Consider the following 26,252-nt stretch of genomic DNA (forward strand, 5'->3'; position numbering starts at 1 on the left):
CACTTGCACTAGGGATCTAGGTTTTGCTGCTACTTTCTGTAGAAAAAAAAAAGGATGGGCAATGGTAATCTTAGAATCATAGTACAGAGAGATGAGGGCAGAAGTTTCTTTTAGTATTTCCCTAATTGGTCCTTAACTGCACTGCCAGTAAGCCCTCCACTCTAGGCTGTAAGCACATACGCTCACACCGGGACAGCTTTCCATCACCCACTGGTGTCGCTGTGGCTTTTCATTTCATTCCTAGAATCCAAGCTTCTGCTCAGACTTCGGTTTCTTCAGGGTTGATTTCTGGGAAAGGAGCCAGGAATTCATGTAGCACGTCATCTATGTAGAAATAGAAATCTATATTTGAATTTTTGTAAACTATGAAGCCTGTGATGGCAACAGATTAGAGAGCTCAGTAAGGGATTACCTTGTGGAATTTATTTTCATGGGCTTGTCAATGAAAATATCTAAAACAATATCTATTTGATATCATGTGAAAAACATGTAGACATGTTAAATGCTAATAGTCAAAGATGTCCTATTGTGGCCATCAGGTTGTTTAGCTCAGAACGCATCCATCTCTTCACTCATGAGTCCCACTGGATCTGCTCTTACCCTTGGGAGCATTAATGTGTGTGACCTTATGCAAAAGAGTAGGAAATGAGAATTAGATGAAAAGATATGAAAAAAGTATGGCAAGACACCACCAATAACTGTTTCAATTGTCAAATCATAAAGTGGGTAGATTACTCTTGAGAGCTTTCTGCCATTGGTCTAACTCTTAAGTTGGAATATAAACAGAAAAAAAATGAGTAAAACTTTAAGAGTTGTCCTTTCTGAAATTGCTATGTTTTGAATTAATACAACAGGTCCCCTTACCAATTCCTTTATTGTGTCCTATCCCACAGCTGCTGGAAAACTGTATAAGCATAGATTGCTGGATGGCATAAGGTCTCTCAAAGGTAAGTTAGCAGTCAGGTAAAATTGAGACTCCCTATGTTTTACATTTAGGTTTTAAAATCCACATTAATTTTTGGTGATGACAAATTTGCCAACCCAACCCATTTATTTATTAAGTATTCTTGTCTCATAGTTTGCAACATTTTTTTAAGGCAGTAGTGGTTTTTTGTTTGTTTAAAGATTTTATTTATGTATTTGACAGACAAAGACCACAAGTAGGCAGAGAGGCAGGCCGTTTACAACTTCTAATGTAACTACATTAAAAGGAATTATTTTTGTCTTTATCATTTCAAGTCCCATTTTTGGAGTAGGATTATAAAGGCAGAAGTCTTACCAGAATTCAACAGACTGGCCTAATCCTTTAGTTTTCTCCTTATAAATGTCTCATGAGAGCTATAATCCTCTGGACAAAAGTGAGGAACAGATTCTGTTCTTGATGCCCATGATAGCTCTTTTCATTTAAATGAATTTATTATTCTTTGATTATACTCCCTCTAAATAATGCCTGGCAGTTTTTACTTTATCATTATTATTTGCTTCTCTCACTCCCATCCCCTTTTTCCCTAAGGAGTGGAGCTTAATGTTAATAATTTGGGACCCTTCATGGAAAGTATGGGCTTTGACCTGGAAGAAGAGGAATACCTTGACCTGCTCAGCAGGCTGCCTGCTGATGGTAAGCTGCTTCTACTGCGAAACTTGGCATTCATATATGAGAATTTCTGAGAGTATATTTAGAATGTGTAGAAACATAAGAAGAAAAAAAAAGAAAGAAAGTTAAGGGCCCAGTCCTCAAGAACTCATCAATTCCTACAGTGGACTTTGAGCGCCTAATATACATAGGTATTAGGAATATAAAAATAAGATGACAGATTCTCTGTCCTCTAGGAGTTCACTCAGTCTGGTAAGGAGGCATATATGCTGACAGGTCATCATAACACTATGTGGTTGTGCTATAATACTAAAAATGCATTCAGTAAGATCCTAAAGGTGAGAAAAGCTAAGTTGGCCAAGTAGGGAATTGGGGAAAGACTTGTCGGAAGATATATAGAAATTCTCTAGTAAAAAAAAAAAAAAAAAAAAAAAGGGGGGGTGCATTCCGTGGGGACCAAGGAGTGTGTTTGTCGTTATGAGCAGTGAGTAATGTACACAATTGTTGAATCACTATATTGTATACTTGAAACTAATATAACACTGTAGATTAACTATACTGGAAGTAAGATTTAAAAAAAAAAATGCTGGGACAACCCCCAGAAAACAAGCACCCATGGAAATTCCAGCAGGCGACAGGCACAGTGCAGATGGAGCCTGTCCTTACAAGTGCTTGCTTACACCCAGGTACCCCAGATGGAGGTATTTTTTCTTATTATATTTTCCAGATATCTTGAAAGTTTACTGAAATACCACAACAGGGATTTTGGTTGTGAAAGTATCAGCCATCTCCCTGATATTACTTTTCAGGTCAATGAGCCCACAGGAAATAGCATTACAGACCTGTTTCAGACTATCCTAAGTCTTCTGTGAGACTAGTTGAAATACATGAGAGTGGATGAGACATTTTCCTGTGAGGCATTAGCAATCTCAGGCTGTTCCTTCTACATACCCCCATTTAAGAGGAAAATACTACATAAAGATTTTAAAAATATAAAATTTAAAAATTTTTATTAAATTTCGATTAGATTGATCAAAGCTTTTTAAATATATCATGAGTGTGCATAATGAAAGAACACAGCTAAGTGCCACCTATCATTCCAGTACAGAAATAGACATTATTAATGCTCAAGTCCCATCTTTCCTATTGAAACATTTGCCCCTTTTAAGATGCTGTTCAGCATCATAATCAATAAAATGGAGTTCTTCCTTATCTGAAAATGGAGGGCTACTTTTTATTTTTATTTTTTAAAGATTTTATTTATTTATTTGAGAGAGAGAGAGAGAGAGCATGAACGGCAGAAAGGCAGAGGGAGAGGGAGAAGCAGGCTTCCCGCTGAGCAGGGAGCCCAATGCTCAATCCCAGGACCCCTCAGCACCATGACCTGAACTGAAGGCAGACACTTAATGAAATGAGCCACTCAGGTGCCCTGAGGGGGCTATTTTTTAAGTGTCAGCCCAGTGCTCTGCTATGTGGAGCTTATCTTAATAGAATAAAAACTGTGGTTAGAAATATGAAATTAAGTATCTCTTTCATAATCAGGGCTTTGTCTTTCCACGTTTTCCATTTAATAAGAAAATAGGATAAAATTCTAGAGCAAATCATTAAAATTTACTGAATTTTGTGTTGTACTTCAGTGATGACTTTTATGTCTTCTATTTCTCTCTATTATTGTATTACACATAAAATTCTATCTTACAGATGAGGGGAAGATTGATGTGAATGTGGTAATGGATGAAGGAAATCTTTTTACAGGTGGGTTAGATCTTTATTATCTCATTATTCGACATCTCTATATCCCAAGTATGAACCAACAAAAACCAACCTTCCAGGAGCTTATTTAGCTGGGCCAAGAAAAAAACTTACAAATACATATGAATAAATACAGTAAAATGTCATCAGTGCTATGTTAAAAACCTACACAAAGTAAAGAAGGGGCAGAATGGTCACTTGTACCTGAGGAAGAGAAATTAGGAAATGCTTTAATAGAATGGGCAACACATGAGCACATCCTCAAAAGTTAGGTCAGTTTTTTCAGAGTAGGATGGGCATTCCTGATAGGGAAACAAAATAATAATAAAAGCCACAAAAATGATAAACTGTATGATACTTTATGGAACTAGAAAAAAGCTGGAGTAGCTAAAGCATAAATGCTGTCGGGAGTTTGGCAAGGAATAAACTTAGAGAATAAGAGTGGGACGTGGTGGGCTGAATAATGGCTCCTAAAGATATCCAGGTCTTAATCCCTAGAACTTGTGGCTGTTCCCTTATATAGCCAAAAAGACTGTGGAAGTGTGATTAAGGTCTTGAGATGGGGAGGTTATCCTTGGTTATCCAGTTGAGTGCTAAATATAATCATAAGCGTCCTTAAAACTGGGAAGCAAAGTGATAGTGGATAGCAGAAAAAGTAGAGGGCAATGTGACAACAGAAGCAAGATGCTACACAGCTGGCTTTACAGACAGAAGAAGAAGTTAAGGAGTGTAAGTGGCCTCTAGAAATAGAATAGGCAAGGGAGCGGATTCTTCCTGAGAGTCTCCTCAAGGAACCACCCAGCTAACTCATTGACTTCAGCTCAGTGAAACTAATTTGGGGCTTCTGACCTCCAGAACTATAAGAGAAAAAAACCTGTATTGTTTTACACCACCAGGTTTTTGGTAATTTGTTACAGCCATAGGAGACTTATAAATCACGGAGGACCCTGAATACCTAATAGAATAGTATGAATTTGATCTGCACAGAATGGGGAGGCATTCCGGGGTTTTAAGCAGGAGTCTATGTGATTAGATTTGCATATTAGAAACATTGCTCTAGCAGAAGTATAAAGGACAGATGAAGGTACATGTACAAGAATAGAGTCAAGGAAACTAGTGAGAGAGCATGTTGTAATTGTCCAGGCAAAAGACAATAAAGGGCAGAAGTAAATCATTCTCTGTGAGACTTGAGAGGAAGGGACATAGAGAAGAGATGTTACGGATATAGAATCCATAGAATTTGGTTACTGATCAGGTATAGAGATAGAACAAAAGGATGGAATGAAGGATGACACCTCAGTTTCTGAGCTGGCTAGTTGGGTGGGTGACAGTGACATTGAACAAAATAAGGAATTCAGTAAAGTAAATTTAGAAGTAAAGATACAGTTTCCATTTGGTCATATCAGGTTTGAGGCTCCTGTAAGACACCTAAAGGAAACTAAACCTTAGGCAGTTAAAATATGTAAGAATCTGAGGCCACATCTTTTTCTGAGACCATCAGACTTCAAGTCAGGAAGGATACTGATACAGAGAATCTACATACCTGTGGAAGTAAAATTCAGAGGATTTTACCTAAAAGCTTCAATTTTCTCTGTATAGTAGGAAACAGAATCATCTATGAAAAGAAAGTGCCCAGTGGTGAGGTAGAAGACTTTAAGGAAAGTGTTGATGATTTGGGATAACTCTGATAGAGAATAGGAACTAGAGTTGAGGAATATATATGATGAGGAATATATATATATATGAAAACCCTACTGAGAAGTCCCAAGAGTCTAACCAAAGTTGGGATGTTATATATAAGTAATGGAAATTGCTGGGTAGCTCTATTTTCAACTTTCTGAGGAAGCTCCATGCTGCTTTCCAGAGAGGCTACACCAGCTTGCATTCCCACCAACAGTTCAACAGGGTTCCTCTTTCTCCATATCCTCGCCAACAGCAGGATGGTATAGTTAGGTGATGGACACTGAGACAAGGACATGATATAATGAGCACTGGGTGTATACACAACTGAGGAATCACTGAACTCTACCTCTGAAACTAATAATATACTACATGTTAATTAGTTGAATTGGAATTTAATTTAATTTGAAAAAATAAATAAATGGTTCTGGGAAAACTGGACAGCTATATGTAGAAGAATGAAACTTGACCATTCTCTTACACCGTACACAAAGATAAACTCAAAATGGATAAAAGACCTCAATGTGAGACATAAATCCATCAGAATCCTAGAGGAGAACATACGCAGTAATCTCTTCGATATCAGCCACAGCAACTTCTTTCAAGATATGTCTCCAAAGACAAAGGAAACAAAAGCGAAAATCAACTTTTGGAACTTCATCAAAATCAAAAGCTTCTGCACAGCAAAGGAAACAGTCAAAAAAACAAAGAGGCAACCCACGGAATGGGAGAAGATATTTGCAAATGACAGTACAGACAAAAAGTTGATATCCAGTATCTATAAAGAACTCCTCAAACCCAACACACACAAAACAGACAATCATATCAAAAAATGGGCAGAAGATATGAACAGACACTTCTCCAATGAAGACATACAAATGGCTATCAGACACATGAAAAAATGTTCATCATCACTAGCCCTCAGGGAGATTCAAATTAAAACCACATTGAGATATCACCTTACACCAGTTAGAATGGCCAAAATTAGCAAGACAGGAAACAATATGTGTTGGAGGGGATGTGTAGAAAGGGGAACCCTCTTACAATGTTGGTGGGAATGCAAGTTGGTGCAGCCTCTTTGGAGAACAGTGTGGAGATTCCTCAAGAAATTAAAAAAAAAATAAATAAAAGCAAGACTTTTCTTTTTCTGTAATTAGAAATGATTAGGAGGTCCAAACTGCCTACCTAAATAGCATCTTTCCCTCTTTCCCTCTTGCTTTCTTAAGATACAGTTGATATTTAACATTGTGTAAGTTTAAGGTATACAACGTGATGATTTGATACACATATGTATTTCACAATGTTTACCACAATGTGGTTAGTTAATACATTCTTCACCTCACATAATTACCATTTTGTTGTTTTTGTTGCTAAACTGCCTCTTCAAGCTAGAGGGACAAGCCATCATGAAGGAAAATTTCGCATAGCCATCCCACAAGCAGATTGGGGAATAGCTACAGGGGGCAAGGATAAGTGGTGATCCTGCCCTTATACCCAGCAACTAAAATCAAGTCCATTACCAAACAAAACTTGTTAGCTTTGTGTCTTACGCTTTTTAGGGATAGTCTAGTGTTCCCTTGTCTGTCTCATTGTAGCACTTATATTAAAGCCCTAACAATAAAAATATCTATGTGCTAGTATTCCTGGGACACTAAAAAGAAACGAGCTGGAAGACTCGTTTCTCGTGCATCTATTTTCCTAGCCACCCTTAGGGAAGCCCAAAGAGTATACTGGGTGGTAGTAGCTGCCAAGAAGAGAAGAAACCAAGCCCACCAAATCCCTGAGGCATGACAGAGAGCCAGTCTGGGCTTAGAAAGTAGCCCCTGGAGAAAAGTCCCATATGGTTCCATTATATATAATTAAGAAGTCTCTGCAAAATGAAGATTTTAATGTTGGCAGAAAATTATATTTCAACAACATTATTTTCCTTATTGATTGTTCTTTCACTCTACCCATATACTGGTGAATGTTTACATCTCCTAACTCCCAGCCTACATTTGATCATCACTGTTTTAGCCAAAAAGCTCTAAGACTATGTCTTAGCTGGCATTCTTGTTGGGTTTACTTCATTGTTTAATCAGCAAATGTCATATGGACATTTTTTTATAATATAGGATCATTATTCTTCAGATTTTCAACCATTACCACCTTTTACTTTTTAAAGGTGAGAAGGTTGATACTAGTAACCTGGATAGTTTTCTGGGGGAAATGGGGATAACGCTTCCAGAAGATAAAGGCCTGGACCTACAAAACAAGCTTCCAGTCGATGGTAAGCATTAAAAATATCATACTGGTGGGGGGTGGGGCATAAAAAAATCACAGTGACCCTCAAGGAGAGTTAAGTATGTGGACTTTTTATAACTAATACTCTATAACGAATGTTTCATGCCCCCCTCCACTGCCCCCATCACCAAAATGATTTCACCAAAGAGCTTGTTTGGTGAAACAAGCTTGTTTTATTCTTGTTTTATTCTTGAAAGTAAAATAATATAAATTTTTAGAATAAAACATTTCAAAGTCTATGTTTCTGAACTTAAGCATGTTCCATTTAAATTCATTTAAATATCAACACTACTGCCTGAAACTTGAATTTTTCCCTTTCTTACAGACAAAGGAAAGGTATATGTGAACAGATTGATGAAAGAGTTAGAGTCTCTTGAAGGTGAGTAAGAAGCTTGATGAAAAGGCAAGTAAAACAGGTCACCAAGCTTTGCTTTGATTTTCAAAATTTCATCCTGTTTTACAATTTTCAGATTATTAATCCAACGTTTCCAACTATTTGTTAAGTCAGTGGTTATTCTTTATATGCTTCAAGCACACTGCCATCACCAAAATGGTTTAAATACAGTAACCAAAAAGCAGTGGTTCATTGTTTAATCTGTATATCAGAATAAAGCTGTATATCAGAATCACAAGAGGGGAAATAAAGCATTCAAATAGCTAGGCTCCTTTCCAGTCATATTGATCTTGAATTTCCAGAGATAGTATTTAGAAACATATGTTCTTTAAAAGTTTCCCAGAGGATTATAACAGAGTAAATCCATGGATTGGCTGTCTATCTGACTCAACAGATGGCTGGCTGGCTGGATGGGTGGATGGGTGGATAGATGGATTTATAATTCTCCATTAATTTGGCAAGTTTTGAGTTCTTCTGTGTGAACACATGTAAAGAGGCTGATTTTAGTCTTTGCCATGATTTACAAATACCCATAACCACTCACTTTCTCCTCAAAGTCCTATCAGAATCCCTCAGATCAGGGTTTAGGAATTCCTGACTTAGTTACCAAAACCACATTGACTTGGTTGGTTTAATTTTTCTTTGCTTTTCATTGTCTATGTAGTACCGATACCTAGGCATGATCTATAATCACCCACTCTTGACATCATTGCAAATATTTTTCATGTCTCATCCCTTTCTTCCCTAAGGGGTGAAGGTGTCTCCAAATAAGGTGGACACTTTCTTGGAAATCATGGGACTTGATCTCAAGGAGAAAGAAGTTCAGGAACTGAAGGACTGTCTACCACTTGATGGTGAGAGTTTTGAGTGACAGTATACCCGTGAGCAAAACTTTGGACTTGAGGCTGGTCTCAGACCTGGAATGACTGAAGATAGGATGTATAAGAGAGGAAGAAAAAGAAAGAGTGAGGCCTTTAGCATAGCTACCAAACTGGGCACAGTGGTTATCACTTGGGGAAGGATAACCAAGAATGCTGCCCCATATAAATGGCAAGTGTCACTCTTCACAGGAATGCCAGGGTCTAACAGAGAATACTCAGATTTTAATCTTTGAGTCCCTACTGCTAACCCAGCATTAAATAACAATGACTGACACTACGTGGTCCTGACATATGCAAGGCACTGTTTTAAGCACTTTGTGTATATTACCTTATTTAATCTTGCAAATAACTCTACAAAGCAGGTTCTGTTTTTACTCCCATTTCACATATAAGGAAACTTATATGTGAAGACATAGAGAAATCGAGTAGTGTGCCTAAATTCAGAGATCTAGTAAGTGGTGGACAGACAATCTGGCTCCAGAAACTGTCTCTTAGCCACTCTGCCATACTGCCATGAACTTCCAGAACTAATAAATTTAAGAAGACAGATAGCAGCACTTCATGTAATTAATTGGCATACATTAGACTCATGCCAGTAAAATCGAGGAAAATTCACGAGGATATTTTAAGAGACATCTGTGCCCTTGAAGAAATAGTAAAGATGCAAGATTGGAGGGGCGCCTGGGTGGTTCAGTGGATTAAGCTTCTGCCTTGGGCTCAGGTCATGATCTCAGGGTCCTGGGATCGAGCCCTGCATTGGGCTCTCCACTCAGCGGCAAGCCTGCTTCTCTCTGCCTCTCTGCCTACTTGTCATCTTTGTCAAGTAAATAAATAAAATTCTTTAAAAAAAAAAAAAAGATGCAAGATTGATCCAAGTCAGTGAATACGGGCTTTTCTAAATCAGTAGTACCTTTCATTCTTTTATTCCATAAACTTGAATTGAATGCCTGTGATGTGTCAGGCACTGTACTAGATCCTCAGATCATTTGTCTTAATAAGAGGTAAGCAGTTTTTCCAAAAATGACTTTTTCTTTGCTTTTTTAATCCCTTTCATAGCTCTTTTAATCTATCAACCTGTTCAATAAATGCAGATATTTGTCATTGCCTTGTTTTTATAGTATACTGAAACTTGAGAAAAGATACCAGCACAATGATTTAAAGTGTGAGGCTAATTCTAAACTAATTCTTACAAACTACTTTGTATATCTGTGGCATCATTTGAAACAGAATGCAAAACTCTTTCAGGGGTCCAGGGGTCTCAATGGAGCTGATTAGAGACCACAAAGTAAAAGACATAAGGGGATCTGTCCTTTATAGTCACAGAATATTCTCCACTAAAGGTTCTTCCTTATCCTACTTGAAAGTCATAACATAATAATATTCTTCATCATCATCATCATCATAAATGCTATAAAATTATAAAAGGATACCAAGAAAAGATTATCATAATTGAAAAGATGTAAAAAAGAATAAGCAAGGAAAAATTCCGTATCTGAGAACCTAAGATATGTGTATGGTTTCAAAGCTAATTCATTCTTTATAATATGTTTGCATTTTACTGGAACTTAATTATAAGTAAGAATTTCTTTGGGTCATCAATCTTGTGCAGACCCTTAAACCAATGCTGAAGTAGTAGTAGGAGTACAAAATGATTCTTGGTTTCTCACCTTTGGGGGAATTTACAATCCTAGGATTATTATTACACATAAAATTAGAATATGAACATGTTTGAGTGGTGATGGACTGACACCATTGACTAAGTTATAAGTGGAGAAAGAGTAGGTCTGTAGACAGCTTAAGGTTCCAGACAGAATCTTTCCTATTAGAGCAGTAGCATCTTTTAACTACAAGCTTAACATTGCAATCCAGTGTTTCTCAAACTTGCAATTTTACAAACTACTAAAAATGTATCCACTGGCCTCTAATAACTTCAGACTTGGAAAAATATACTAAAAAAACTAAGTGCGTCATCTATGAAAAAGACTTCCAGTTGAGAATAGACACTGCGAAACAAAAGTGTTGTCATCATACCTGGAAATTTAACTGAATACATCAATGTTATTACCATGTTAGCAACCTAAGAGCAGCCAGGCATGCATACCAACACGTTGTCCTTTAAGAGGATTACTTGATGCCAAGGTGATCATAAGCCCAAAGGTAAGGTCAGCACTGACAAAATGGAAGCATCATTTTTAAACAAGATTTTTAAACTCTCAAAACATTTAAGACCCTGAGGAATGCCTGGATGGCTAAGTTGGTTAAGCAGATGCCTTTGGCTCGGGTCATGATCCCAGTGTGCTGGGATCGGGTCCTACATCAGGCTCCTTGCTCTGCAGGAAGCCTGCTTCTCCCTCTGCCTCTGCCTGTGCTCTCTCTCTCTGAGAAGTAAATAAATGAAATCTTGAAAAATAATAATAAAATATTTTTTAAAATAAATTTCAGACCCTGAAAAGAGGTCATTTCAGTGCCTGGAAAGAGTAACCTAATAAGTAGCAGATTGTCTTGAAGGACAGGAGAGTGCTTTAAACCTTGCCTCATGTATTGTGCTGTATAGATTTTGATAGCATAAAATACAGGAGCTATATTAACTTAAATTGATGACATGAAAAAATAATAAACTTCTAGGAAAAATGTTTCTAAATGGTTGAATTTTGGGTTTCTGTTTCATAATTTTTCTAAAAATCTTTTTGGCACTTTTTTGTCTTAAAGGTAATGGAAAGACCGACTTAAATGTGTTGATGGATGAAGTTAAAAATATCACAGGTGAGTGAGATGTTATGATGAAGATTATATTATGTGGTCTTGAAGTTTTATACGGAACTATATTTTTAACACAATAGTGATTCCTCCCTCCTTTATTCACCTAACAACTGTTTATTCAGCACTTACTACATGCCAGGCATTGTTCTACAGTTATGATACATCAGCAAACAGAATAAAGATTGTTGATCCTCTGGAGCTTACATGCTACCAGGGGAAATAAGCAATAAACATAATAAATAAGTCATTATAAAGTAGGTTTGAAGTGATAGATGCTTTAGAAAACAGTGAAAAGGAAACTAAAGGAGACTGGAGGGGGAAGGAGGCACTTGTGGCTTCAAACAGATCACCAGGCCTCTTTGAAAAGGTGACATTTGAGCAAATACTTGAAGGAGGTGAGGGTTTTATCCATGTGAAGACTTCTAGGAAAAGAGTTGTAGGCAGAGAGGCCATGGACTAAGACCCAAAGACAGGAGCATGCCTGGACTATTCAAGAAACAACAAGAAGGCTAATGTAGCTGAGGCTGAATAAGGAAGGAAAAAGGTAATAGGAGATGAGAAAGAGGTGGTGGATGCAAAATTGGTCAGGACTGTGAAATCTCTGCCAGGACTTGGGGTTTGTCCTGAGAGAAATGGAAGGCCATTGCAGGTTTTAGACCAGAAATGTGATATAATCTGACCTATGGTTTTATTAGATCGTCCTGGATTCTATGTGGAGAACAGGTAGCAGTAGGGAGTAGAGCCCTAAAGGGTTTTTAAAGTAATCCCTGTGAGAAACGATGGTGATTCTTACCAGGGCAGAAAGCAATGAAGATGTAAAAAGTAGTTGGATTCTGGATATATTTTTAAAGGAGTTATTGTGGTAATGGATTTCACTAGACTTATTGTGGTGATCATTTCATAATTTAAACCAATATCAAACCATTATGTTGTGTACCTGAAACTAAAATAATGTTACATGTCAATTATATCTCAATTCTGAAAAATAATAAAAAGAGTCAACAGAGTTTCCTCATGGAAACTAGGTAAAGGGAGAAGTCAGGAATGACTCCTAAGATTTTCTTGTCCTGACCAACTAAAAGGATGAATGTGCCAGTAGAATCTGGAGAAACTTTCCAGAAATACAAGTTTATGTGGAAGAAAATTAGCTAAACAAGGCTTCATTGTGCCTAGTTCGTCCCCCCAACCCTACCTGGGATGTTTCATTATGTATATGTATTTCTTTCTGAAGGAGAGAAGATTCCTACTGAGGACCTGAAAAATGTTCTGAAAGATATGGGAATAAAGATCACAGACAAGGAACATAAAAAGCTTCTGAAAACTCTGCCAGTTTCTGGTAAGCATTGAAGTTCTATTTCACTGATATCTAAAAGCTTACTCATTCAACAAACATTTATTGAAGATCTGTTTAATGCATGGCACTATCCTAAACTCTGGGAAAGTAGGTACCATGTCTGCAGTGTCTCCTATCTCCTCAAGTCCTCAAAACTTCACAGAAGGTTTGTTTTAAAGTTTGTATTAGAAATTCTACTCTTTGGGGCATCTGAGTGGCTCAGTCAGTTAAGCAACTGACTATGGTTTCAGCTCAGGTCATGATCTCTGGGTCCTGGGATCCAGCTCTCATTTGCCCCTCCCCCACCCATGTGCTCGTGCTCTCTCTCTCTCTCTCTCCCTCTCTCAAATAAACAAACAAATATTATTGTTTAAAAAAGAAAGAAATTCTACTGCTCGGAACATTTTATGTTTATGCTAGACTCAATCCTAGCATTTAAAAAAAATCCTGTTCTTACCATTTAAATTTTGGTCTAGGGAGCTGGGGCCTCTTCAGTCAGAGGTCCCATCATAGGACAACTTCTTTTGTCCCTTTCAGAGAAATCTAAAGTCTAAACTGGAGGAACATGAAAGGATAGAAGGGCGGGAAAGGCAAACAAAGAAAAAATGAAGTAAAACTTGGGAGGAGAAAATGAGAAAGGAAAAGCTGTGTGTATTTCAACAAACTAGCCACTAACAATGGCCTTGTATTCTGTCCAGGGATAGAGTCAATACACTGAGTTTTCTAAATACTTCGCATTTCACTGAGCATGAATTGTGATAAATTTCTAAATCTCCCCTTTCTGAAAGTAAACACTAATTTCTATGAATCATCAAAAACTCAAAAATGTTTTGTCTTACAGCTGATAAAAAGGTGTTTGAGAAAGAATTACTGGAGGGCGTGAAATCTTTCAAAGGTGAGTGAGAAGGAGGAAAAGGACAATAAAATCTGAGATTGTTGTAACTGTTTTTTTCTGATCATATAAGCAATCAGGAAATTATGTATTTATTCAACAAATATCCAAGTCTCTACTGTGTGTTGGCTATTTGAGAAAAATCTGGAATATATAAAGTAGCATACAGGGAAAAAATGCAATTACCCATAATGCCAGGTAATATTACCTTTTTTTACTACAGTTCTTTCTATTCTTTTTTTGTATATATGTATGTATAAATAAACTTTTACTGTATATTTTATATATCCTATACTTAATCCTAAAATTTTAGTGTAAGAATTCCACCATGTCATTTAAAGGGGCGCCTGGGTGGCTCAGTGGGTTAAGCCGCTGCCTTCGGCTCAGGTCATGATCTCAAGGTCCTAGGACCGAGTCCCACATCAGGCTCTCTGCTCAGCAGGGGGCCTGCTTCCCTTCCTCTCTCTCTGCCTGCTTCTCTGTCTACTTGTAATCTCTGTCTGTCAAATAAATAAATAAAATCTTAAAAAAAAATTCTTTGTAAACATCATTTTTAATGCTCTATCATCAGGTTGTATTTATAATTTACCTAATCATTCCTTTCTTATTGAACACTTAGGAAGTCTCCAATGATTTGCTCTTATATATCTGTGATCTTTGTCCAACTTTAAGCCATTTTCTTTGGATAGATTCTTCTGGTAAATCCAGTAAATCTTAACATGTTTAAGGCTGCAATAAATGTAAGTGGATAAAAGTACAGGTTCCCATTTTGCCCTGGCCACAATAAATTATTTTCACATTTTTTGATCCTTGCCAATTTGATAAATGAAAAACAGAATCTAATTAATGTTTCGATTTTTTTGTTATCAGTGAAGACAAACTGTTTTTATACCATTCTGTCCTTCAGTCTTTTAATTATTTGTTTCTATCTTTTGCCCATTATCCTATCAGAATCCAACCTTTTTCCTATTAATTTGGGTTTTTTCCTATTAATTTGAATGACCACGTTATAAATTAAAGATAATAGCACAATTGTCATAGCTATAGAAAATATTTTCCCAGGTGGTTATTTGCATTTTTACTTTATTATCTTGTATTTTTTACAAAAGTTTATTGAAATGTAATTTACATACCATGTAATTCACCCATTTAAAGTGTACTGGTTTTTAATTTACTAACAGAGATGCATAACCATCACCACAATCAATTTAGAACATTTCATCACCCCAAAAATATACTGTACTGATTAGCTATCACTCCCCATTCAACCATGGCCATCCCAGATGAGCAACTACAAATCTACTCTCTGTCCATTATGTTTCATTTTGATATACAGACATTTTTAATTTTTATGTTTTTAATTATGTCAGTCATTTCTTCCGTGATTTCTTCTTTTTTTGTATTTAGAAAGTCCTTTAGAATCTAGACAGTATATAAAAAATCATATATACTTAATCTTTGATTTCCTAAGATTTCACTTTTTTCATTTATTGTTTAACTCATCTGAAATTAACTCTATAAATCCTATTTTATAGTGACTTGATCAAAACTGTAACAGTAGTTTTCAGTTATTCTGGCTTATTAACTGGTGTTTTTCTTTAAGTATAATTATATTAAGAAGGTAATCTGTTGTTAATGTAGCAAGTTTTAAATCTTACTTTTTGGCCAGAATAACATGATTGTCTTTGCCTAATTCACCAGGAGCCAAACTCTTTCTTTACTTTTTTCTCCCTCACATAAATTTCTCTCAGAAGCTCAGTTATGGTACCATGTGCTCTTTCTGACTCCCATACAACTTGCTGTAAATAGCTTCTTTGTACTTCCATTTCTAGGTAAGGTTGATGGCCTGCATTTTTCCATTTGTGACATCCTTACTTACTTTTTCTTGTTTTTATTAAGGAGGAAGGGTTAGTGTTGGTAACCTAAAAAATGTTCTACAGAATACTGGGTTCAGTCTTGAAGAAAACGAAATCCAGGACCTGCAGAGCCACCTACCAGTTACTGGTGAGCATTTTAGGATTCCTTTATGCTGAGGCACCTAGCTGTCTCTGTAAGTAGAACATGCAACTCTTTTTTTGTTGTTTTTTAAGATCTTATTTATTTTTTTGACAGAGAGGGAGATCACAAGTAGGCAGAGACAGGCAGAGAGAGGAGGGGAAGCAGGCACCCCACCGAACAGGGAACCTGATGCAGGGCTCAATCCCAGAACCCTGAGACCGTGACCCAAGCTAAAGTCAGAGGCCTAACCCACTGAGCCACACAGGTGCCCCAGAACATGCAACTCTTGATCTCAGGGTCATGAGTTCAAGCCTTATGTTGGGTGTGGAACCTACTAGATAGATAGATAGATAGATAGATAGATTCAAGCCTTATGTTGGGTGTGGAACCTACTAGATAGATAGATAGATAGATAGATAGATACAGATACAGATATAGATAAATAAGTACCTTTATCCTGTAGACAATGACTAGTCTACTCTGAAAACAATGAGGAAACACATACTGGGGAGAGAAAAACCAGTGGTAGCGATATAATTTAGAGGCTGCTGCCAAGGTCCAGATGATAAGGGTCTTTATTAAGACCCTTATCTGGTCTTTAAAGGTCTATTAAGACCTTTATCTGGTGATAAAGGGAGAAAGCTAATGGGATGTGGTTGGTGAAAGGAAGAAAGATACTAGAAGTGTGAAACAGAGGTTCATTGCTTATATGATTAACACATACACACACACACACACACACGCACAAATGAGAGTGGGGGAGAGACAGAAAAAGGAACAGAATGAAGACAAAAATGTTTAGAACAGTGGTGCCTGGATGGCTCAGTCAGTTAAACATCTGACTCTTGGTGTCAGCTCAGGTCATGATCTCAGGGTCCTGAGATCAAGCCACACCACAGGCTCCCTGCTCAGCATGAAGTCTGCTTCTCCCTCTCCATCTGACCCTCCTGCCTCTTGCTCTCTCTCTCTCTCTCTCAAATGAATAACTTTTTTCCTTTTTTTATTGTTTTTTTATATTTTTAATTTAAATTCAATTAATTAACATATAATGTATTGTTGGTTTTAGAGGTAGAGGTCAGTGATTCATCAGTCTTATAGAATACGCAATGCTCATTACATCATATGCCCTCCTTAATGTCCATCACCCAGACACCCCATACTCCCACCTCTCCCCAACTCCAGCAACCCTCAATATGTTTTCTATGATTAAGAGTCTCTTATGGTTTGTCTCCTTCTCTGGTTTCATCTTCTTTTATTTTTTCCTCTCTTCCTTTATGATCCTCGTCTTTTTTCTTAAATTCCACATATCACTGAGATAATATGATAATTGCCTTTATCTGATTGACTTACTTCTCTTAGCATAATATGCTCTAGTTCCATCCACGCTGTTGCAAATGGCAAGATTTCAATTTTTCAATTTTTTTGTGGCTGTGTAGTATTTCATTATATAATGAAATATATATATATATATGTATTTTGTGGCTGTGTATATTTCATTATATAATGAAATATATATATATATACTACATATAATGAAAATCTTCTTTATCCATTCATCTGTTGATGGACATCTGGGCTCTTCCCATATTGTAGATATTGCAGCTATAAACATTGGGGTGCAGGTGCCCCTTTGGATCACTACATTTGTACCTTTGGGGTAAATACCCTGTAGTACAATTTCTGGGTCATAGGGTAGCTCTATTTTCAACTTTTTGAGGAACCTCCATGCTGTTTTCCAGAGTGGTTGCACCAGCTTGCATTCCCACCAACAGTGTAGGAGTGTTCCCCTTTCTCCACATCCTTACCAACATCTGTCATTTTCTGACTTGTTAATTTTAGTCATTCTGACTGGTGTGAGGTGGTATCTCATTGTGGTTTTGATTTGTATTTCCCTGATCCCAAGTGATATGGAGCATTTTTTTCATATGTCTGTTGGCCATTTGTAAGTCTTCTTTGGAGAAATGTCTGTTCATATCTTCTGCCCATTTTTTCACTGGATTATTTGTTTTTTAGGTATTGAGTTTGATAACTTCCTTATAGATTTTGGATACTAGCCCCACATCAGGCTCTCTACTCAGTGGGGAGCCTGCTTTCTCCTCTTTCTCTCTGCCTGCCTCTCTGCCTACTTGTGATCTCTGTCTGTCAAGTAAAATAAAAAATTTTTTTAATAAATAAAAATAAAAACTCACAGTTGTTCTTATCTAATCATATCACCAATCTAATTTTAAAAGTGTTTAAGTATTGAGAACCTATCAAGTCATGATGCAGATATAAGGTTCTCTAAATTTAAATTTTTGTTTGAGAGCTTAAACTATACCATTAAAACATCTACCATCAATTCTTTTCTTAAGATAACAGGCTCACTTTGTACATTTTCAAGAAGATGATTCCCAAATACCAAACTCTAGGTTTTCTCCATTTTTCCAACTAAAAATGGTGTTCATGAAAAAGCTAATTTTCTTGAGACTCAAACAATCATACAGGTTATTTTCCTCAAGAAATCATTATATTTTCTTAAGCAACTGAAATGCTTTATACAAACTTCTCAATTCATTGTACAGAATATTGAAAAGTTTGTTCTCAATGGTTAAGATTTAATAAAATCAATACCTTTTGCTACATTATCAAGAACATTCTTAAGTGAAACTGACATTCTTATACTCCCAGTATGTACAATGGAGAACACCATGACTAGTAGTACATTTGTTGCCATGGCCTTGATTCATGGGAGATGCCAGCAGTTTCACCCATCTCTGCTTTTGCACCACCAGTGCAAATGTCAAAAGTGTAAAAGGCAAAGGGTGGGTGACAACAGAGGTCCCTGGACCACACTTTGAGAACTGTGGCTTAACCCATCTCAGCCTTCTACTAAGTGCAAGAGAACCAGGTCTAAAAAAAGGAAAATTGACCTCTAGGATAGAACTAACTTCAAACAAACAAAACATTCCATTCACCATGACATTCTAAAGATTTTTAATAGCTGGGGCACCTGGATGGCTTAGCTGTTAAATGTCTGCCTTCAGCTCAGATCAGGATCTCAGGGTCCTGGGATCAAGTCCCACATTGGGTTCCCGCTCGGTGGGGAGTCTGCTTCTGCCTCTCCGTTTGCCCTTCCCCCCATTCATGCTGATTGCAGCTGGCTTCTCCACTCCCATTCATGCTCTCTTTCTCTCTCTCTCTCTCTCAAAATAAATAAAATCTTTTTTTAAAAAGATTTTTTAATAGCTTATGAAATAAAAAAGAAGTCATGCTAATTGAATGGATATATACTTAAAGCTCAAACCTTTTTGTCATATGTTCCTGTGAATTGAAACTATAATAAAAATTTTAGAAAAAAAGCATGAAAAATTATTGGGATTCCATACACCAAATTTTATTTAGGAATTTAGATAGGGGCACCTGGCTGGCTTAGTCAGTAGAGCATGCAACTCTTGATATCAGGGTTATGAGTTTAAGTCCTACGTTGGTTTTAGAGATTACTTAAAAAAATTTTAAGGGACACCTGGGTGGCTCAGTCGGTTAAGCATCTGCCTTCAGTTCAGGTCGTAATCTTGGGGTCCTGGGATTGAGCCTCTCCTTCACCCTCTGCTAACTGCTTCCCCTGCTTGTGCTGTCACTGTCTCTCTCTCTTTCTCTGTCAAATAAATAATGTGTAAGAAAAACTTTTAAGGATGGCTGGGTAGCTCAATTAGTTAAGCAATTGCCTTCAACTCAGATCATGATCCTGGAGCCCCAGAATCAAGTCCTGCATCAGGCTCCCTGCTCAGCGGGGAGTCTGATTTTCCCTCTGACCCTCCCCCCTCTCATGCTCTGTTTCTCTCATTCTCTCTCTCTCTCTCAAATAAATAAATAAAATCTTTTTTAAAACTCTTAAAATCATATTTTTAAAAGTTTATTTTAAAAATGACTTCTATATTGGGGGTGCTTGGGTGGCTCAGTCAGCTAAGCATCTGCCTTTGGCTCAGGTAGTAATCCCAGCGACTTGGGATCAAGTCCTGCATCCGGCTCCTTGCTCAGCAGGGAGGCTGCTTTGCCCTCTGCTGGCTGCTTCCCTTGCTTGTTCTCTCTCTCTCTCTCTCTCTCTCTCTTTCTGACAAATAAAATCTTTAAAAGAATTTTCTTTAATTTTCAAAAAAAAAGAATTTAATTTTTCAAGTCTAGTTTTGTTCATCTGAATCTAAATCCTGAATTTTTCTACAGAAGATGAAAAGGTTGATTTGGATACATTAATGGAAGCTGCTGGTGCTTTTACAGGTGAGTGAGAACTTGTATAAGACATCATAAAATTGAGATCTTGACACTTTATAGAGAATTATTTTTTTAAAGCAGTAGTTTACCCCCTTCAGCCATCGTTAGTAAGTTTGCTTTGCTCTTTTACTTATTTATTGATGATTTTGTCTTATTGACAATAATATAGATCATTAGAGATTTAGAAGTGTGGGCACACTCAAATATTTTGGACAGTCATGTGTTCATTTCTCTAGTGTTCAAAGAATCAAAATACAGGTGCAGCTCATAATTCAGGTCATGGAGCAGTAACAGAGATATTCCTTACCAGTACAATTATGTATACTCATTATACCATCATAAATCATCAGGCATTTTTACTCCATGCTATATTGACCCATATGCAGAATAGGAGTGTTATATTCTTATTTTGACTAAAGAAAATTTTCAGGCACTGAATTTTACAATAACTCTGTGTAAGTGAAGTCAGCTCATGTATTTCAGTTTCATCCTGTGGTTAGAAATAATCCTGTATGGGGTTATGTCTTTCATAGTTTAGAATAATTGTATTTTTTAATATTGTCACCTGAAATGATTCCCATCTATTCAAAGGAGAAAAAGTTGAAGCCAACGACTTAAAAAATGTGCTAAGAAACATGGGCATTGAGATTACTGAAAAAGAACAGTTGATGCTGTCGAAAACTCTGCCAGTCTCTAGTGAGTGTTTAACATGCCATCATGGTGCTCAGGGAATTGTGGTTCTGTGGGCTTCTGGGTGAGAATTGTCTAATCCCCTAAGAAACTCCCTAAGGAAAATGCATTCCAGACATAAAAAACCCCATTCTTGTCACTTGTGCTTTAGTTTAGAAGTGAGAAGCTTGTAAGTGAGAAATTTCTCTCTTTTCCATTCAGTCAGTGGACCCTTTGATATATATCTCAAATGCTACACAGATAAATTCTTCTGTAGCCTCCTGAATGTGCCCCCACATCCTCATTCCTACCCCTGATAGCCCTCCCATCTCCCCATAATCCAGCAACTAAAAGATAAACACCTGAGAGCAGGGGACCACCAGGACCATACGTTAAACTGTCAACATTTGATTCTGATTGGTCAGTGATGTAGCCAGTCTGTCTCTCAAAAATTCCACCTCCAGGGAACGTGCATATGCTTGTCCCCAGAGACCCTAGAGGCCAGCCTGTGCTTCACCTGTGCCTCCTGTCCACTCTCAGGGACCTCCATGGAGATGTTCTTCCCCTCACCCTATAGCACCTGTCCCCAGTTGTCCCCCGAACAAGAGCAAGCCTACACATCTTGGTGGGTGCTAGTACTCCTGATGGCAGAAGCAGGAACCCAGGGAGCAAATGCTCAGTGCCCATCCATATTCCCCTCACATATACCTAAAGCTATGGCCACTCCCTATTTCTAGCATCCCCCCAGATCACTCTCAAGGGGCCAGCTTTGAGAACTGCAGCATGCTTAGGATATTGGCTCTGGGGGAACAGGGTAGAGATGCACAAAGAAGCAGATGGACTATAATGGAGACAACTACAGCCACATGCCAAGCACTGTTTCTGTCAACACTGTAGACACTCCTTCCACAGGAAGGGGGGGACAGACAGCACCTGTAGAGATAGATTGGGCTGGCAGATGTCCCATGTTCTCTGCCCCTGTTGAATTTCCCCTCAATTTATGAAAAGAGTTTGTTTAAGGAACAAAATATACTTAAATATTGTTTTATGCTACTGTTTGAGTTGATTGCTATTTTTAAGAAAATCCCTTTATAGACTCTACTGTTCAGGCTAAACATATATGAATACCTTATGGGCCTAGAGCATGGGCAAGAAAAAGAGAAAGACAGAGGGGTTGAAGTGCAGTTCAAGAAGGGAAAAATAAAAGGAAAGAAACACATATGTGGGTTATATGTAGCCTGCATCAGTTACTGCCATGTGTTCCAATTAGGGAATAGACTGACCACGATGTGGGCATTCCTTTTATAATTATTTGAGGGTGAGACAGAATAAATTTCTAGAATTAAATAAAATGTCTTTACAAATTATAGTTCCTTTTTCTTTTGACTTGAATTTTACCCTATCTCACAGGAGATGGAAAGGTGTATAAGAAGAGATTACTGGAGAGTGTGAAGCCGCTCAAAGGTGAGAATCATGGGAACAGCAGCTAAAATTTATTGTGCTTTGCATTTTCTTTTTTAGATTTCTGATTAGAATCGTGCTGTGTCACTATTCCACTGGTTTAGTGACACTGAACATCGCCTCATAACCCACCACTCTTCTTTCAGTATAACTACATTTGAGGAATTTATTCTTAGTAATATGCAGCAACTTTGAGATTTTGATTTCATTTACTCTGGTTATCTTTATCAATTCATCGGACTTATCTAATTCTTCTTTCTCATCCATGATTATTTCAATTAAAAGTTATAGCACAATGATGAGGGCGCATTTTCTCCTCTCAACTCAAACACTGATTATCTGGGGTCATTCAAAGGGCCAGTGTTCCATTGTGCTTACAGTGGGTGCACACTCGAGGCTGGAATCATCCACTTCCTGGACTTACTTGAATTATTTACATCCTCTTCTCTCCTAAGGGAAAAAAGTCAGTGTCAAGAACCTGAACACCATTGTAAAGAACATGGGGATTCAGCTTAAGAAAGAGGACTACCAGGACTTACTGAACCACCTGCCTATTGATGGTAAGTCTTTCAGATAACCAGTGTACCACAGGGCAAATCTTAGGGCCTCTCTATGAGGTCTTCTGAAAATAAAGCTATTTTTTAATCTCTTTGAAAAACTTATGAAATATTTCAAACATCTATCAAAACAGAAAACAAACACTTGTGTATCCACTGGCTAGAGTTAACAAATATTACCATTTTGCTATATTTCTTTCCTATATCTGCCTTCCTTTCCTTTCCTTTCCTTGTACACTTTTTTTTTAAATAAGATAAGGTTTCATCAATGACTGAATAAGACCAATTTAGGTGGATAAAAATGTCACAGAGGCAAAGATGATAGAATTCATTAGAAAGAATTTGCTAATGGGTGAGTCCCAGGCTAAAAGTTCCTGAGTTAGAGAACTCTTAGATTCAAACATAGAGCCAGTGGTTTCCCATTAAAAACCTCATGCAAGGGTTGCCTAGGTGGCTCAGTTGGTTAAGTGTCTGCTCAGGTCATGATCTCAGGGTCATGGGACTGAGCCCCATATCAGGTTCCCTCCTCAGCAAGGAGTCTTCTTCTCCCTCTGCCTCCCCTCCCCCCTCATGCTCTCTCTCACTCTCTCTCAAATAAATTAACAAAATCTTTGAAAAAAAAAAAACTTGAAGAAAAACAACTTATAAGAGAGCCAGACAGCACATCTTCCAGCACAGTCAGCACATGCCAAACCAAAATAAACAAATTGTCCTTCTTCCCTAACTCAGGGTTCCTACTCTCAACTAATAGGAAGTTGGCAGGTGTGGCCAAGGGAGGCCACTGTCACCAGCAAACATCTCCTGCCCCTATCTGTAGCTGCTGAGTTGGAATTCTTTGTATTACAAATTAAATTTTTCTTTTTTTTTTTTAAGATTTTATTTATTTATTTGACAGAGAGAGAACACAGGCAAGGGGAGCAGCAGAGGGAGAGGGAGAAGTTGGCTCCCCACTGAACAGGGAGCCTGATGCAAGGCTCAATCCCAGGTCCCCAGGATCATGACCTGAGCTGAAGGCAGACGCCCAACCAACTGAGCCACCCAGACAACCCCCTCAACTTAAATTTTTCATATCATTTTTCTAAGTCTAAGGTTGGTCTCTGTGCCTAAATTGTCTTTTCTTACAGAGAATAAAATGGTTGATTTGAATGCGGTGATGGATGATGCAAAAGCTTTTACAGGTAAGTTGTGGTAAAAAGGAAATTCATTATTAACTAAGACCCTAATGCTTTATTTAAAAAAAAAAAAAAGATGTTTTTAAGTAGAAGTTTTCTCTTCAGACTATTACTGACATGTTAAGTTGAACCGCTACAAATTTAATGATTAAATGTTTGTTTTATAACCTTACCGTTTGCTTTGGTGTTTTTCCTGTTTAGACCTATATTATGGGGAGTTTGGGCCAATAATATTTTCTACTTCACCATTGTTTAAACAACAAAACTAGAGATGAACTCTGTTCAATCCCAAGATGAAGCTTTTGTAGGCCATCCAGGAAATATGATCACTGTGTCAAAAGACCCCATAATTCAGGCTATATATTGGCGTTCAACTTATACCTAAGATTTTATGTGCTTTTCTTTTTGCTTGAATTAAAGGTATAAATTTTATTTCTGACATGATCTATACACATACGTGTACTCAGAATCTATATAAGTTAACAAGTTTCATTGTCAATTTGCTCTTCTAATTAAGCCTATAGCCCATAGGTCATCTTTTTCATCATTTGAAATCCTTCCCCCATTCCTAAAATTCTTATATGTTAACAATTTCCATATTTCCAAAGGAGAGAAAGTTAATGTCAATAATCTGAGCAATGTGGTGAGGAAAATGGGACTGGTACTCACTGATGAGGAAAAGAAGCAGCTGCTGAAAACTTTGCCCATTCATGGTGAGTATTTAGCACATCTTTGAAACCCAGATTTATGGGCTTGTGTGTGAAAACTGCTGAAATTACGTGTATGTCCAGTAAAACACATTTAGAAAGCACAGTTTCACAAAAAGAAGAAATCCTGTTCTTGTCACTTACATTTTAATATTGGAAACTGGCAACATCTTTCACAGGTCCCCACCATCAAGACTAAATTATCCCATTCCCCCTAGGAGCATCACCTTCCCTAAGTCATGACCAAGGGAAAGAAGAAAACCAGGGGAGTAAGAGTAGGAAGGAAAGGGGGAGAAATAGGGAGATAAAGACTTTTAAATTCAACCACAAGTAGATTTATATCAGTGAAAGCTTTATCTTTGATTTCATTCTTATTTGAGGGCAAAATAAATAAAATCCTGAAGAAATCTGAAAGGTTTTTTCCCCCTGAAATTATAGATGTTGTATTGTCTTTGTGCTGTCTTTGTTAATCTTCCCTTCATTTAACCTCTGTTCTTAATTGTGTCTTGTCTTACAGCTGATGGAAAAATATATAAAAACAGGTTGCTAAAAGGCGTGAAGGCCCTCAATGGTGAGTGAGAAACACAGTGAAAGTGCAAATAAAAATAAAATCCTCGTGTTTACCATTTGTTTTTAAACATTCCAACTTTGCTTCTTGCTGGTTTTTTTTTTTTAAGATTTTATTTATTTAAAAGGAGAGCTTGTCTGCACAAGTGGGAGGAGGACAGAAAGAAAGAGAAAGAGAATCTCAAGCAGACTCCACTGAGCACAGAGCCCGATGGAGGACTCAATCTCACCACCCCGAGATCATGACCTGAGCCAAAATCAGGAGGAGTCCGATGCTTAACCAGCTGAGCCACCCAGGCACCCCTGCTTCTTGCCAATTTTTTGATCCATTGTTATGGACTTATAACTTGCCATTTTTCTTTGGGCACATTGACATTTGGGGATATAAGGAGAAGTATCATCTTACTGGAGGAAGTTCTATCACTGTTTTCTAGGTAGAATTGTACAGACTGGTTGTCGCTTCAACTCTAAGTAGATGTGCCATTTCCTCCCTGTTCACCTCTCATGGAAAACTGAAGGGCGCCTGGTTGGCTCAATTGGTTGAGTATTTGCCTTCAGCTCAGGTCATGATCCCAGGGTCCTGGGATTGAGCCCTGCATAGGCCTCCCTGCTCAGCAGGGACCTACTTCTCCTCCTCCCTCTGCCTGCTGCTCCCCTTGCTGTGCTCTCTCTCTCTGCCAAACAAATAAATCTTTAAAAAAAAAAAAAAAAGTGTGCCTGGGTGGCTCAGTTAGTTAAGCCACTGCCTTCGGCTCAGGTCATGATCCCAGAGTCCCAGGATCAAGTCCCACATCAGGCTCCCTGCTCTGGAGAGAGTCTGCTTCTCCCTCTGACCTTCTCCCTTCTCATGCTCTCTCTCACTCCCTCTCTCTCAAATAAATAAAATCTTTTTTTTTTAAGATTTTATTTATTTATTTGACAGACAGATCACAAGTAGGCAGAGAGGCAGGCAGAGAGAGAGAGAGAGAGGAGGAAGCAGGCTCCCTGCTGAGCAGAGAGCCCGATGTGGGACTCGATCCCAAGACCCCGAGATCATGACCTGAGCCGAAGGCAGCGGCTTAACCCACTGAGCCACTCAGGTGCCCCTCAAATAAATAAAATCTTTAAAAAAAAAAAAACCTGAAATTCCCCTGGGTGGGTATTAAGGAAAATATCCTATCTCTACTCCTTATACTACTTCTGCTGTAAACAATTCCATTTTTAATTTTTGATTAGAAATATATTGTTAAAGTACCAAATACTACAAGAAAAACTATCTAGTTCTACCAGATGGAAAACAGATAAAAGAAGTGTAAGTCAGGTCA

General features: G+C 37.7%; 1 protein-coding gene across 6 annotated transcripts in view; it reads left to right on the forward strand.

Annotated features, from left to right (window-relative positions):
• The window catches only part of EFCAB3 (EF-hand calcium binding domain 3), a 163,484-nt gene that overhangs the window by 85,630 nt on the left and 51,602 nt on the right, over positions 1 to 26,252 (forward strand). For 5 of the 6 annotated variants that reach the window (XM_082706472.1, XM_082706473.1, XM_082706475.1 and 2 more), the window contains 17 exons: positions 894 to 947; positions 1,514 to 1,618; positions 3,296 to 3,349; positions 7,191 to 7,295; positions 7,635 to 7,688; positions 8,453 to 8,557; positions 11,294 to 11,347; positions 12,576 to 12,680; positions 13,519 to 13,572; positions 15,469 to 15,573; positions 19,768 to 19,821; positions 20,407 to 20,511; positions 21,895 to 21,948; positions 22,401 to 22,505; positions 23,627 to 23,680; positions 24,283 to 24,387; positions 24,899 to 24,952. In XM_082706472.1, coding sequence (XP_082562598.1) covers positions 894 to 947; positions 1,514 to 1,618; positions 3,296 to 3,349; positions 7,191 to 7,295; positions 7,635 to 7,688; positions 8,453 to 8,557; positions 11,294 to 11,347; positions 12,576 to 12,680; positions 13,519 to 13,572; positions 15,469 to 15,573; positions 19,768 to 19,821; positions 20,407 to 20,511; positions 21,895 to 21,948; positions 22,401 to 22,505; positions 23,627 to 23,680; positions 24,283 to 24,387; positions 24,899 to 24,952 — 1,326 coding nt within the window. The remainder of the gene's footprint in view (positions 1 to 893; positions 948 to 1,513; positions 1,619 to 3,295; positions 3,350 to 7,190; positions 7,296 to 7,634; positions 7,689 to 8,452; positions 8,558 to 11,293; positions 11,348 to 12,575; positions 12,681 to 13,518; positions 13,573 to 15,468; positions 15,574 to 19,767; positions 19,822 to 20,406; positions 20,512 to 21,894; positions 21,949 to 22,400; positions 22,506 to 23,626; positions 23,681 to 24,282; positions 24,388 to 24,898; positions 24,953 to 26,252) is intronic. The other variant, XM_082706474.1, reaches the window with a different exon arrangement.

Source organism: Mustela nivalis (assembly GCF_964662115.1).
Source record: "Mustela nivalis genome assembly, chromosome: 17".
Lineage (NCBI taxonomy): Eukaryota > Metazoa > Chordata > Mammalia > Carnivora > Mustelidae > Mustela > Mustela nivalis.